The 15169-nt window shown below is 44.6% G+C and overlaps 1 protein-coding gene across 1 annotated transcript in view; it reads right to left on the reverse strand.

Annotated features, from left to right (window-relative positions):
* GADL1 (glutamate decarboxylase like 1) overlaps nucleotides 1-13753 on the reverse strand; it is a 187692-nt gene extending 173939 nt beyond the window's left edge. The window contains exon 1 of the mRNA XM_062179464.1: nucleotides 13695-13753. Within this exon, the coding sequence (XP_062035448.1) occupies nucleotides 13695-13731 (37 nt within the window). The 5' untranslated portion in view covers nucleotides 13732-13753. The remainder of the gene's footprint in view (nucleotides 1-13694) is intronic.
* Between the last annotated feature and the right edge of the window lie 1416 nt (nucleotides 13754-15169).

Raw genomic sequence — 15169 nt, forward strand, 5'->3', positions numbered from 1 at the left:
TATCAACAATTTAACAATATTTTCTTTCAATACATGAACAGATGATGTCTTTCCAATTATATGTGTCTTTAATTTCTTTTAGCAGATTTTGTAGTTTTCAGTTTAAAAATATTTTATCTCCTTGGCTCGATTATTCCTAAATAGTTATTGTTTTGATGCAATCATAAATCTTTTGAGATTTTTGTTTAACAAAATTTTTAAGTCTTTGTCTCTTGAAGAGGTAGCAGTGGGACAGTCAGCTGTGGACAGACTGCTGGTATCCTGCTGACCTAAGCCCTTTGGCTCTGAATTTCCTACTTGATCACTCAACTGCAAAGATGTCCGTGTCTTCATCTACAAGATTCTGCCATTTCACTGCCAATAAGGAGCAGGAAGGGAACAATAAAAACACATTCAGTGATATTCTCTTGGGTGTGAGGATCAACCTTTGCTGGGATCTGTCCCCATATAGACAGAGTGCAGTCGCAGTCGCCACAGACCAGAAAACTTTAAAGAGAGTATTTAAATCCCATCTTAGGACTTTGGAAGAAAGCCCAGCTAGGGCAGAGAGAAATGACTGCCTTCCGACAATCCCTAGGAACTGCATGACGGAAGCAGGGTTTGAAGCAACATTGAGTCATCACTTGGGATTTCTGCATCCCACACTTGAGTGCCTTAGTTTGAGTCTCAACTCTGCTTCCAATTCCAGGTCCCCACTAATGCGAACCTCGGGAGGCAGCAAGTAATGGCCCAAATACTTGGGACCCTGCCACCCATGTGGAAGACCTAGACTGAGTTCCAGGCTCCTGTTGGTTTCTTCTTGGTCCAGCCCCAGCTATTGCAGCATTTGAGAATGAGCCAGCAGATGGCTCTCTGTCTCTCTCTCTCTCTCTCTCTCTCTCTCTGTGTGTGTCTTTCAAGTAAATAAAAAATAAACTTAAAAATTTTAAAAAGAACTTTACAATGTATTTTTTCATAATTGGAGTATCAGGCAAAACTCCCTCATTGGCAATCTCTGCGACTCATTTCTTGTGCAAGTCTGCAGTACCTATTGAAGACAAGGTTCTTAAAGCAGTACAGGGCCAGTTTGCACCAGAGACACAACCTGAGCACAAGTTGAAGGAGGTGTTTACATCGACCATCTTATTTTAGTCAACAGCAAAACAAAAACAAACACTTTCCATCTTCTACATTGTATTATTCTCTGTGCTATTTTAGTTCTGAAGAAGGAGAAATCTTAAAAATCACCACCTTTTTTCAACTTCTTTGCTGAGAGTGACAGAAGTCAAAGGTCTTTCTTTTTCATTTTGTAGTGCATTTGTGATTTGGTTTGTTTAAACTAAACTGCATTAAAAAGTGCCCCCACCCCTCACCTGGGACCAACATTGTGGTCTAATGGGTTAAGCCGCCACCTGCAATGCTAGCATCTCATTTGGGCACTGGTTTGACTCTCGGCTGCTCCAATTCCAATCAAGCTCCCTGATAACGCATCTTAAGAAGCAGTGGAAGATGGCCTAAGTCCTTGGGGCCCCACACCCAAATGGGAGACCTGGAAGAAGTTCCTTGCTCCTGGCTTCAGCCTGGCCTAGCTCTGGTCATTATAGACATTTGGGGAGTAAACTGGCAAATGAAAGATCTGTTTCTCTCTCTATTTCCCCCCTCTCTGTTTAAATAAATCTTTTTTTAAAAAGTGCACTCCCCATTGAGCCCCATTTTATTTACCCATACATTTCAATGTGAAAAATGTGTATTAGAGGAGGAAGATAGGAAATTAGAGAGAAAGAATGAATAAGAAAAAGAATGGAATTAAATATAGGTTCATTTTGGTGCCAACATTTTTTTGTTTTAACCAAACAGATGCTTAATTGTTTTTAGAAGAAAACATTTTAAAGCTAGTGTTTTGAAATCTGTGCATACTTTTTTCAAATGCACCTTTTCCATAACTTGTTGAAGACTCTGTATTTTCCCCACCAGTTTTACAAAATCCTGTGAGCTTCACAGTGGTGCCTCTTCTTACCTCCATTGCCCTGGGGCATAGAAAGATGTTTAGAGAGGGGTTTGGGGGCTGGTGCTGTGGCATAGTGGGTAAAGTCACCACCTGCAGTGCCAGCATTCCATACGGGCGCTGGTTCAAGTCTCGGTTCCTCCATTTCCAATCCAGCTCTCTGCTATGGCCTGGGAAAGCAGTAGAAGATGGCCCAAGTCCTTGGGCCCCTGGGCCCACATGGGAAGTTCCAGCTCCTGGCTTCGGATCGGCACAGCTCTGGCTGTTGCGGCCAATGGGGAGTGAACCATCAGATGGAAGGCCTCTCTCTCTCCCTGACTCTTTCTGTCTGTAAGTCTGCCTTTCAAATAAATAAATAAATATTAAAGGGGGAGGGGTTTGCTGCTTTTAGGCAGACACTGAGCCTCCATCCCTATGACAGCTGAGCTCAAACCCTGCCCTTCCCCCTAGCTGTCCTGCAGAAACAGGTACACATTGGTCAAGATGGCCACTCATCAAAAAGATCAATATGTCCTGTCTCTGGATTTCCAAGGACTGACCATTCTGATTCACCCCAGGGCAACTGTTCAATTCTTTGGTATGACCTAATGCAGGGTTAATCTTTTCCTATTAAAAACAGTAGGTTTCCCTCACTTTTCTCTTGTATATTGTTAATTCATTCTCAGCCTATTGCTTTTTCTTCAGTCTTGCTTGTGACAAATAAAAAAATATTGAAGCAGCCTGCCTAACTACTCAGCTATAGGAGATTAATTGGAACACACTGTGGATTCTAACATAAGGATTTTTTTTAATAACAGAAATTGCAAGAAGATGAAAATCGAGCCAGCAGAATGCAGCTGGAAAGCCCAGCCTAGTGTGAGAAAGAGATTTAAAGTCAAACAAAAACCCCGAGCCATTTCCCTAACAAGTTAATTTGTTTCTGTTTGACAGAAGCAGTGCGAGCTCTCTACAGAAAGTCCAGACAACAGAAGAACCTACGAAAAACCCATTATCCCCCTAATCGTACACAGCTACTTCCTATCCCTGCATGTGGCTGTTCAGTTCCAGCTCCCTATGTACAAATGGATTATGCTTTGTTTTTTTTAACAAAATGAACTTTTCTATACCCAGTGTTTTGTGATCTACTATAATTTAAATAATTCCACATTTACATTTCTTCAATGAATCCCTGTTTCCTAACTTTTAATGTTTTCCAATATTTTAGCATTAGTAATAGGCAGGAGTGGAAAATGAGTGATGAGATCAAAACCAAAATAAAATATAAAAATTTTGAATATAGGTCTCTAACATGCTTAAAATATGAAAGTTTGCAAAACTGCCCTGTAATGCACTCAATTGCTAATCTTTGAAATAATTACTCAATGAGAACATCAATTTTAACCAACTCGTTATAATGCCTAGCGAAGTTAATGCCGGAACTGAGGAGCTGAATATGCGAAGCTCAATGAAATGTTTGATTGTCTCATAATAAGAAGCCTAATAAATAAAATGATTTAATTCTTGTCTCTGGAACTTAAAGATTAAAGAGTGTAAATTAGCCAACAGGACAAGACGTGTCCAAAGAAGTTGCAATATGGAGACTTCTGCACACTGAAAGATTAGGGGCTGATTTCCCACCGCCAACCATGGTATCCAGGGGGTCTGCAAAGCAAGCAAGGTCCTCCCCTCGGTGCAACTACATAGTTATGCCCTACAAAGAGCAAAATTTGGGCACAACACGAGCAAACTGGCCGGTGAGCTGCAGATAGGGCAGGAAGTGAAGTAGAATAGTGTGAGAGAGGATTCGCGGGGCCGGGGGCTCTGATGTCCTAAACAAAGCTGTTCTAACAGCCCTTTGAAGGAGAACACGAACTTCTCATCAGAAAGGCAAGCTTCAGGCCAATAAAATCATCCTACAAGCCTCGAGCTTACTCTGTGTGCTACAGAAAGGACCCCAGGATTCTGATCGCTCTGAGGTATTCAGCCTGAGTGGAGTCTCTGGGTCCCCACCTCTATTGTTGCAAGCCAGAGGAAAGCCTTGAGCTCTTGCCAGGCATCATAGGATAGGCAGGGGACAAAAACAGAGCCAAGAAAGTTTCTAACAGTACATAGGAGCTCCAGTTCCAAATGAAGCCTGCCACTCCTCCCTACTTAGTAATGATGACCACAGTGATAATAGTATATGTAGAGCATACAAGAGCGGTGAGCCAGTGCTATGTGTTTGCATGTATTGAATCATTTAATCCCTACCACTACTCTGTAAGGCAGGCACTGGTACTGGTTATCAATGAGAAACCTGGACCAGGGAATTCAAGCAGCATGCCCAAGGTTAGAGTTCTTACCTGCAAGTCTACAATCCAGTAACTGGTCATCAACATGGTATGGTACCTCACCTCTTAATTAATAGAGTACCTTCTGTATTCAGGCAAAGATTGAGAAGGAAGAAGGGCTAGGGTGGCATACATTGGAGTTCACAGGAAGATAATCTTTAAGAAAAATACTCAACCATGAGTATACACACTTTGAAATTCAGATTGTAGAGAATTCAGTAAATCAATTGGACCAAGAGCTTCATAGAGTAAATTAAAAGGAGAGAAGAGGATAGAGAAGAAATCTACATGCTATAAATACATATCATAGTTTTTAAAATAGATGAGACTATATCATAACACATAGGAATGCACATATGAATGGTAAAGCTATAGAACATGCAAAAAAGTAATTACTATCAAAATAAGAATGGCAATTTCTAATAGGGGAGGAACAGGCTCTGATTGGAACAGAGCACACAATGGGGCTTCTAGGATGATGGTGAAATTATAATTTTTCATCTGGATGGGTGTTACAAGCATACAAAATGATAACTAGACATTCTGTATGTCCAACCCTCCTATCCCCCAAATTTTAATGAGCAGAAAATAGACCCCAGCACCTCGGAGTCCCAGAGTCTGAGGAATCTGCCAAAGCCCTGTGGAGACAGGGGATGTGCTAGGATCTGTCAGTGTCTGGAGCATTTTAATGGAGCAGGGATTCTATTTTAGAGACGTCTTTCCCTTCCTGTACCTATTCTACCACAAAGGGGTAGAATAGGGGCATCACCCTCATATTAGGACTATTTTGCATTTCTGCCAGAAGTCCCTGACACCGGATAATTTTACAACTAGAAGAGGCTTAGTTAGCTTACAGTTCCAGAGGTCCCAAGGGCTGCATCTGTTGTTGGTGTGCTTGCTGGCAGCGTCCCAAAGAGGCAGAGAGCACCCATGACAAGAGACAGCACCGGGATGTGCATGCCTCCTCTGCTCTCTCTTCTCATGAAGCCACTGGTATTCAATCACAGGGCCTCAGCCCTCAACAGCATAACCAATCCCACCCCCCTCTCAGGCCTCACCTCTGAATGCCATGGTAGATTCCATTTCTACCATTTTAACAGCTCACAGTAGGGATTCAACTCCAACATGAGTTTTCAGAAGACACAAACTATTTGATCCCTAGTGACTCTCAAGTCAAAAGATCAGGACTCCCAGGGAAGGGGTGAGCCAGGGCAGACAACAAGAAGGGGAGGAGGTCTCAACGACACTCCAAGCATGTCATGACGGACTGGTGGGGGAAAACCTCAAAAATGAGGTAGGGATCACCTTGAAGACTGACAAGAAGTTCTCCATATGTAAGAGTACATTGGTGTTATTGACATATCCTGGAAAAACGGAATCCATGTCCTACTGTTCAGTCAGAAAACTGAAAACTGGCCAGTGCTGTGGCTCACTAGGCTAATCCTCTGCCTGCAGCACCGGCACTCTGGGTTCTAGTCCCGGATGGGGCACCGAATTCTGTCCTGGTTGCCCCTCTTCCAGGCCAGCTCTCTGCTGTGGCCCGGGAAGGCAGTGGATGATGGCCCAGGTCCTTGGGCCCTGCACCTGCATGGGAGGCCAGGAGGAAGCACCTGGCTCCTGGCTTCGGATCGGTGCAGCACACCGGCCATAGCGGTCATTTGTGGGGGGTGAACCAACAGAAGGAAGACCTTTCTCTCTCTCTCTCTCTCTCTCTCTCTCTCTCTCTCACTGTCTAACTCTGCCTGTCAAAAAAATAAATAAATAAATAAAAAGGAAGAAAGAAAACTGAAGACACAATGAAACATTAGGCAGAAATCAATGGAAAGTGTCGAAGCAACAGTAGGAATTCCACGAGGCAGATATATGTGTAAGATTAAAGATTACCCATTCACACCACATAATGCCAATGTGAAAGCAACAAGAAAATCACTCTCTTTTATAAAGGATCTTGCAGAAGAGACAAGACAGCCAACAATGGCCACCTTGAAAACATTTCAAGTATACAAAACAACCGGGAACATTGACAAATCAGGAATTCATGAACTGTCATAAAATTTTACACAGCAAAGAAAGAAAAGGCAAGGGGAGAGGAGAGACAAAACATTAGGCTAACTGTGATTTGCAGCAAGAAATGTGTTCAGTGTGACAATGTATTGAAAAATTAATGTCCTTAGGGACTTCAAGTTAGCTTCTTTTTTTCTCCTTTGAGATTATTTTTCAATTGCTCATGTCTTTCAAATCAATTACACTATTCTGTATGACTTAAATGTTGGAAACCATTTAAATGTTCAGAAATAGTTAGGACGGCAAATCTAGAAACTTAGCTGAGAAGATCACCTAAATGTCTAGGGACAGGTGGTAGAGTATAACTGACCTACAATATACATACATACATACATACATATATATGTATATATGAAATATAAGAAATATAAAAATAATAAATATAATATATATATACATACACACATATATTTCTTATATTGGTTTCTTCTTAGTAAAAATAAGGAAAGCTCATTATGTAAGAATAGAAAAAGACAACCAAGCCAAAGAATTCAAGAAATATCCATATGATCACCTACCCAAAAGCAATGTCTATTAATCCTTTGCTTTCTGTCAGTTAGGTCCTCTTACAATGTATTACCATTTTTCAAAAATAGAATGCATTTACATAATATTTTTATCTTGCCATAACTGATTTAAGCCAAGCAGCTAATAGATATTTGGGTGTTCTAAACAATGCTCTATTGCATGACGGTCAAGGGTTACAAATTTTCATTATAATAGCTCATAAAGGAAAAAGTGAATAGGAACTCAACATTTAATGCAAAGGTAGAAAAGACTGTAGAATTTCAGGAATCTTGTACTGTTACCCAAATGCCACCACCATCTCCCCTTACCATCACTTTCTAAATCATTTACCGGTGCATGGGTTTCTTGAGTGACTCTGTTTTGAGTATCTAAACCTCTCATGTGCCAGGCATTTTGCTGGATGCTGGGGATGCTGTGAAGATGTGTGGTTCCTCAATCACTTCAATCCAGGGACAGGGAGATAAATAGTTGCAAACACTACTAAAAGTGCCATGAGATGAGCAGCACACGTTGCATGTATTGTCTGAGCCCATGCTTAGAATTCTTCTGTAAGTAGACGGCAAGAACCCGGAATATTAAATTTTGTCTTAAGTTAGCCTATAACATAATGGCGACCATGAAGGGACTAGATATCTGTTTTAAAAAATGGCAACAAGGTAAGAGGCTTTCAAAGGATTTCTATCTCAGCAGGGGGTGGCTTCTACATCCTAAATTTTTTTCTGTCTCCCAGTCTCTCTTCTCGGCTTTTGTGGTTTCTCTCTCAAGAAATGTGCTGTAGCAAATGCACAGTTTCATTTCACTCTCAGCTAAGGCGTCTGAGCAGATGAGTGGGGTTTTGACTTCAGACAGTGTTTTGGTTTCCACAATCAGCAGAGCTCAGGCAGTTCTCAGTTTTAAGAAGCGGCAGTGCTCAGGCAGCTCCTACCTCAGAGACGTGTGGTTTCTGAAGCCTGGGGAAACCATTCACCTTGGCTATACAAGGATCCCCATCAGACCATTTGCAGCCTAAATGGACGATTCCCTCCCAGGTGCTACTGAGCACGCCTACCTCAGTGAAATTACAGGGCATACTAAGCTGGGTACATTTGTCAAGGATTAAACTTCTACCTCCTAAGTCTTTATAAGTGCACTTGAAAGATAAGTCAGCCTATTTCTGTGAGCCAATCGAAGATCTTAAATACCTCTTCAGAAAACAAAAAAAATAAGCACAGCTTTTGCTTTTGTCACATCAAGATTGCTGCACCTTAAGACAGACATGTTGTACCTACCTCTTCAGTTGATTCTTTCTGGAGCAATTACTGGCAGAAAAAATACCTTAGCAGGTTCTTCTATTATAATACTAGAAGATCTTGGTGAGCCACATGAAGCTAATTTTAAAAACCTGACCATTAGTCGGTGCCGTGGCTCACTAGGCTAATCCTCTGCCTTGTGGCGCCAGCACACCGGGTTCTAGTCCCGGTCGGGGCACCGATCCTGTCCCAGTTGCCCCTCTTCCAGGCCAGCTCTCTGCTGTGGCCAGGGAAGGCAGTGGAGGATGGCCCAAGTGCTTGGGCCCTGCACCCCATGGGAGACCAGGAGAAGCACCTGGCTCCTGCCATCGGATCAGCGCAGTGCACCGGCCGCAGCGCGCTACCGCGGCGGCCATTGGAGGGTGAACCAACGGCAAAAGGAAGACCTTTCTCTCTGTCTCTCTCTCACTGTCCACTCTGCCTGTCAAAAAAAAAAAGTATGAAAAACCTGACCATCACTTTAGGTAATCTGGCTTACACTTCAGGCCAACCTTTACATCAAGTACTGACATCTGTTGACACCCTGTCCAAGGTAGTTATGGACAATCAATAAGCATTGGAATGTATTTTAATAGAACAAGGAGGGACATATGCAGTGTTTGATGGAACTGCCACTTTTACTCAAATAGTAGCATGTTCACTAAAAGTGACATTAAAAATCTCAATGGTGAGGTTAAATGGTTCTATAATCTGTATAAGGATAGCCTATCATCACCATCAGGGAGTCTATAAAATATGTTCTCTCCATCTTAAAGGGCACTCCATTTGCAATTTGTTTTGTTCCAGATTTGCTCATACTGATTGATAAACTTGTGTGTTTCAGAACTCAACTTCTGAGGGCAATGATGACCATGCAGGGGACACAGCCATTCATGTTGACTGAAAATACTCCAGCTCATGGAACAAATTCATTAGATGAAATAGAAAGTGATTTCTGGACCCAGGACAGGCAGGGCCTGCATCCATGAGCAGCAGGAATTAGATACAGAAGATATGATGAATCTATACCCTTCAGCATCCCCTTAAGATTAAGGGTCAGGAATCTCTGAGGGGGAATGATATGGGACTGGCCAGCTACATGAGCTAGATCAGGTACATGAGCTAGAGGCCACACTGCCTTGCCCACATGTAATCTCATCTGTATCCACTCACCTGTCAATCAGACTCTGTAACCACGCCCCTTTTGAAAGTGAATGAAGTGAATATGGGGCCTGTAGAGTGATGGGCCCACCCTGCTCTCCCATATGTCTCCTGCCAGCTCTCTTGCCTGTGGTCGCTCGCCTGTGTTCTCCATCTGAGGTTAATGACAACCCCTGGAAGTGGCTGGTATGGAGCTCCCCGTTCACCCTTCTTGGCCCACTCTCCCTTAATGAAGCCCTCATGTCCCTGTGTATTCTTCTCACTATCCAATAACTACTAAACCTTACCATGTTGCTTGTCTTGTTTGAACCAGAGCTTAGAATCTTCTAAGCAGTCAGCAGGAATCCTAAATATTACATTTTGGCTTAAGTTAGCTCATGACACTACTACCTACCATGTGCCCTACCTACTCTCCCAATCCTCAGAACAGTCCCAAGCAGTGGATAGTTGTACCCCTACCTTATAGACAAGGAAACTGAGGCTCACGTGGGTGTGAACACTTCTCCAGTCTGAAGAACTGAATATTGTTGTACACCCTTCTCCTTCCTCCACACCTGCAACTGCCCACAAGAGAACAGCCATGGCCCACCACGGGTCTATCTGCTTCCAGGGCCCCACCTTGTGAAACAGACCCATCTGTCACTGGGCTGAGAGGAGAAAGACCCACAGATCTGCCCTAAGAGGAGGAGGGCTCCTCGAGAGGGTATCCCATAGGAGGCTGCCCTCTGCCCTCAGAGCCAGGCTCTGCCCTCTCATGTTTTACAATCAGAGAGTTCCACCCCAGGGCAGAGCACAGAGCCCAGCTCTCGAAACAGGGGCAGTGAGCAGCCTTCTCCCACCCTTCCCAACCAACAGGAAGAGGAAATGAGGCTGCTGTCATCCCAGTGAGCTTAGAATCACATCCAGGTTCTCTCCATCCTTCTTCCTGGGTCTCTACAGAGGGAGGCCAAAGATGCTGATCAAGTCATGTGCCTACAGCCTACATCCCTGGCCCACCAGAGCTAGGGCCTCGGTGTTAGTGGTAAGGACTTTGTGGAAGTAGAGCCCTGGGTTGAACACCCAGAGCTGACATTCAGTCTCTCCAAGCCTGAGAAGCAAGTGGAGCAGGTGCGGGGGAGGGGAAAGTAGACCTAACAGAACCATCCCCAACCCCTTGTTACTGAGGGTGAGGTTGGAGAGAGCTCAGAACTCGGCACAGCGGGAGCAGGGATCGCACAGCACATCACGGATTTTGCCTGTGGCAGGTTATTTATATGGTCGTCAAAGGAGTGAAAAATTTAAAAAAAAAAGTCACAGAAGGAAAGAAAAGCTCTACAGGGACAAAAAATTACACAGAAATTCTGTTTCTCAATGTCGTGGTTTCCATTTTGTTAGAGTCAGTGGTGGTAGAAAAGTATATACAAATCAGGATTCAAGAGAAAAAAACTTTTCTCTTCCTCCCCATGAAAACTGATTTTTTCTTCCATTTTAAACCTGTTTTCAACAAGAACCAAATATATTTAGGCAGAACTATGTGAATGGCTGGGTTATCACTTCAAACAATGGGGGAAATATTAGTTAAGCCTAAGCAATGTGTACTCTTTAATATAATTACAGTTTGAATTGCATGTAATCAGTTGCTTCAACTTCTCATGGATGTGCTTTGACAGGATCAGAAACTGCATCAAGGCATGAGGGATTCCCTATGACATTCTTCCACAACACATACATCGGTAACAGTAAGAGAGTTTAGAACCAATGCATCATTTAATAGATGAGGGTACTTCAGAAAGCTCAGAAAATGGAACCAAAACATTAGTTTAAGTGCAAAGCATCTTGGAATGCATGCATCTCTCATAATATGCATTTTCCATGAATTTTTGAAGCCCCTTTGTAGGCATGGATTTCAACATTTTTTTGCACCAAAAATAAACTGATTTCTCAATCCCATTTTTCCATAAACTTTTTGAAATACACACACTTTGTCAAATGTCACATTGCATGGTCTTGTCATAAATACTTGGAAATTCACTAAACTCTACAGATACACATCCTATACTTTTCAAAGATGTCATAGCAATAGCAAGCATTGGTCATAATCAGATGGAGGGGAACACATTCCCACCTTATCACCTGCTCAGAAATGACCAGAAAGACAGCAACTGAAGCCTTCTACTACTCTTGGGAATTTAGACTTAAAGTTTGGAACTCACTATTTACACACCCCAGTTATTGAAGTCACCACAGCTACAGAAGACAGTGAGAGTTCTGAATTTTATGTGGCCCCAACACCTCTTTTTAAACTTAAGTTTTATTTTCTCACACTGGAAGCAGGCCATGTCAGCCTCGGTGCAGTTTCCAGTGCCACACCCCACCCAAATGGCTCCATTTGGTGACCAGAGATAAACTAAGAGGCACCCGTCCCACCTAGCAAGCCAGCTCCCCACTTTCCTGCTGTTTATGGGAAGGGACATTCAGAAATTTGCCTGTGAAGTTCCAGTAGGTCCAGAGCATGACGTCCGAGATCTACGGACTGCTTGAGACTCATCAACTAGAGCTTCCCCCAGGAAACCTATTTGGTTAACCCCATGGGCCCTGCACCCTATAAAGGCATTGGGCCTGGGGTCTTCTGTCTGGCCCTCCCTTTACTCCTTGAGTTCTGTGTGAATTGCCCAGGTGAGCCACAACAGCTTGGCTCCCTGCAGAGTGTGGAAACACTAAAAAAAAAAAAAAAAAAAAAAAAAAAAAAAAAAAAAAAAAAAAAAAAAAAAAAAAACAAAACTCTTAAAGTTCACATTGTGTTGATGTTATTGAAGCAGCACCTATAATCCCCTCCCCCGCCAATGGTGAGGGCCCCCAGGGAGACACACAGAGACCCACACAGGCAGATCCCCTGAAGATAATCTTGTCTCTGCACCTCTGTCACTACCAGGTAAGTTTACAAGGGCAGTATCGACCAGTGAAGGGACAGTAGCCACCTGTCAAGCTGTCAATGAGATTCAAAAACTTCCACTCAAATAGCTGGGTACAAGAACACATGCTTATGTGAGAAAGAGTCAATACATTTTTTAAATGTTTCTATCTGAATTCTAAAGACTATTTTGAAATAGAAATTCAGAGAAATAAAGAGAATAAAATGGGGCTACCATGGCCAGATACAATTACCCTGCCCACCCTTGCTCCACGCAGAAATCTGCCAAATGAAACGGCATTTTGTTTTTTTAATGAGCAATGCAACTCGGACTTCTCAGTTTTCACACAGCCCAAAGTCTTAGATTATAGCGTTTTTCCCACACCAAGAAACACCAAAGTACCAGTCTAACAAAAAGCTCCAGCAGTTCAGAACACCGATTTTTTCCACCACGAATTTAAACAATAACAATATAACTTTCAAAAGTTAATTTTTAAAGAGCCTCTGGAGTAGTGAGGCTGGGAACTCTCCTTGGGATAATAAAAGCAAGGAATGAAATGTTTCTTTCCACCCGATGATCCTCCTCTTGCCAACGACTGGGCAACATACCAGCCCTAACATCCTCAGAGAACCCAGCTGTGTCACCTGACCTACCTGTTGAGCAAAGCCCTTGGAGATTTCACACCTAGCAGGATGCTAGAGAAGAGGAGGAGTAATTCTTGGAGGAATTACAAGGTCAACAACTACCTAGTGAGAAAGTCTGAACATCAGACCTTTCAAAGGAGGGGTTCTTAACCTGGGGCTCCCTGGAGTTGAGGGGTCTAGCCTGAAATTGTCACCAGAGATCCGTTATTCAAGGGGGAATGCCCATGGGCACGGGGTTCGGGTTTTGCACCACATGTTCGCAGCAATCCGACACCATCTCCCTTGCACAAAAAGCTGTCAATGGTTACTTTAAACCAGCAGAATGAAGAGACCTGGAGAACTCTGCCGTGCGGGTCATCTTGAAATCATTAAGGTATCTGTTTCCAATGATCATCAGCGCGTCCCTCAGCCCGTGGCATCCAGGTAGCCTCTTTGGACGCTAATTTCTAAAGCGGCGGGGGTGCAGGTGGGAAGACTGGGGTGATGCTGCCCTCGCCCCCAAGTAGAAGCCGAACCACCCCTATTTCTGGGCAGGTGCGTCCCACCCGCCCAAGAAAACCCGCAGCAGCGCGCCCAGAAGCGAACCTCAACACCCAACTTATTTAGCAGCCCACCAGCACGGGCCAGGCCAACCCTCCGCGCTTGGTAAAAGTTAGCTCGTTTAAGATTGAAAGAAAAAAGAAGAAAATAGCCCCGAAAGCTAAAGGAAAACGTGCCAAACTCCACGCAGATGGGGTGTTCCCACCCACCCTCGGAAATAACCGGCTTCCCAATCAACAAGGCACGGGGACATCAAGACGCCTGGAGAGGAGGCGGTTCGGGGCGCGCCCCCAAGGAGTCGTTACCGTCCACCGGGCGCCGGCGGTCCGCGTCGCCGCTCATCTCCGCTCCGGCTCCGGGCAGCCCCGGGCGCGCCTCCCGCAGTCTGGGCGGCGGCTGCGGTTGCTGAGGCAGCGCCCCCCGGGGGCCTCGCAGGTGCACCCAGCGGCCGCGGGGCGCACGCCCAAGCCACGGGAGCAGCGAGGACGCGCGCTCGGAGATGCTTTCGCTCTGCGGTCCAAGGCTCCAGTGCCAGCCTCCTGCACCCAGTGGCTCTCTATTAATACTTGGAGCGCGGGGCACTGCGTGCCACGGGCTTGACCCAGGGGGGAAGGGGCGGGGGACCGCGTGGAGAGGCGGGGGTGCTTTGGCGCGAGAGGCAGGGAGCACCCTCAGCCCACGGAGGGTAGAGGCTGGACAAGACCCCTGAGCGGGCTTTGGTCTGGTGACCTTTGCTGCGTCCAGCTCTTGGCAGCACCCTCCTGCCGGGGCTGAGCTGGCAGGAGGAGCCCGAAGCTAAATCTGTTGCCCGCTTCGGGCCAGCAACTCAGGGAACTATTTTAGGGCAGCTCTGGTGAGGAGAGGATCCACTACCCATTCATTCAGTACTGCGCTGACATTTAAGAGTTCTAAAAGCAAGACTTTTCCCGGGTCTCCTTTCAGCTCTTTGCCTGTGTGAAATGTTGGGTTTGGAGGAAGGCAAGGTTGCTGGCACCCAATCATGAGCGGAAAGGAGGTGATAAATAAATTAGAACAACCCCAGATTTGTTTGGTCCTCAGAGCAGAATTTTTCTTAACACTGGATTTGCTCCACCAAGCAAGCGGGTGGAAGGTTCCTGTCGGCCCTGCTCCCGTGTACATTTAAATAGAATCAGTGAGCACTGCTTTTTTGTCATTCCTTGTGTTTAAAGTCTTATTCCCTTAGGAGCTCTTAACTGAGGCTTGTTGATGCGATGCGAATGATCAGTTAACGCCATTTCAAAGCGCATTTATGACAACTCCATCGTGGGGCTGCATTTGTAATCCAGACCCTTCGACAGACTTAAAAAAAGATCCTGCCTTTGTTTTGCACAGAGCCTGGTAGCATTGCTTCCCAGTGAGCGCTTTCCTCTGGCAAGCAGGAAGTCCACAGTGAAGACAGTGCAGGCTTCTGCCTCCCATAGAACTGATTATTTCTAATGTGCCTACAACCAGAGTTACTAACAATGTTAAAGTGAAGGCCCTGCAGATGCATTTTACGAAGACTCCCATCAACTCCTTTGTGCTGTTCCACCGGATAAAGGGCTGAGATTTCAGGAAAAAAGCGTAAATAAGAACTCTAGGGATGAACCTTTGGTAACTCTACTTAAAAAATACTGAAAGAAGTATACACTCTGCAAAGTTTTGTGCTTTTCTATTTGTGGCATTAGAGTAACCCTGCCCACTCCAGCGCAGAATAAAGACTGGATCTGCTGTCGTTGATTTATGTATCGCTCTGTGAGAGACAGTCCAGTGCCTGCTG

Source organism: Lepus europaeus, chromosome 2 (genome assembly GCF_033115175.1).
Source record: "Lepus europaeus isolate LE1 chromosome 2, mLepTim1.pri, whole genome shotgun sequence".
NCBI lineage: Eukaryota > Metazoa > Chordata > Mammalia > Lagomorpha > Leporidae > Lepus > Lepus europaeus.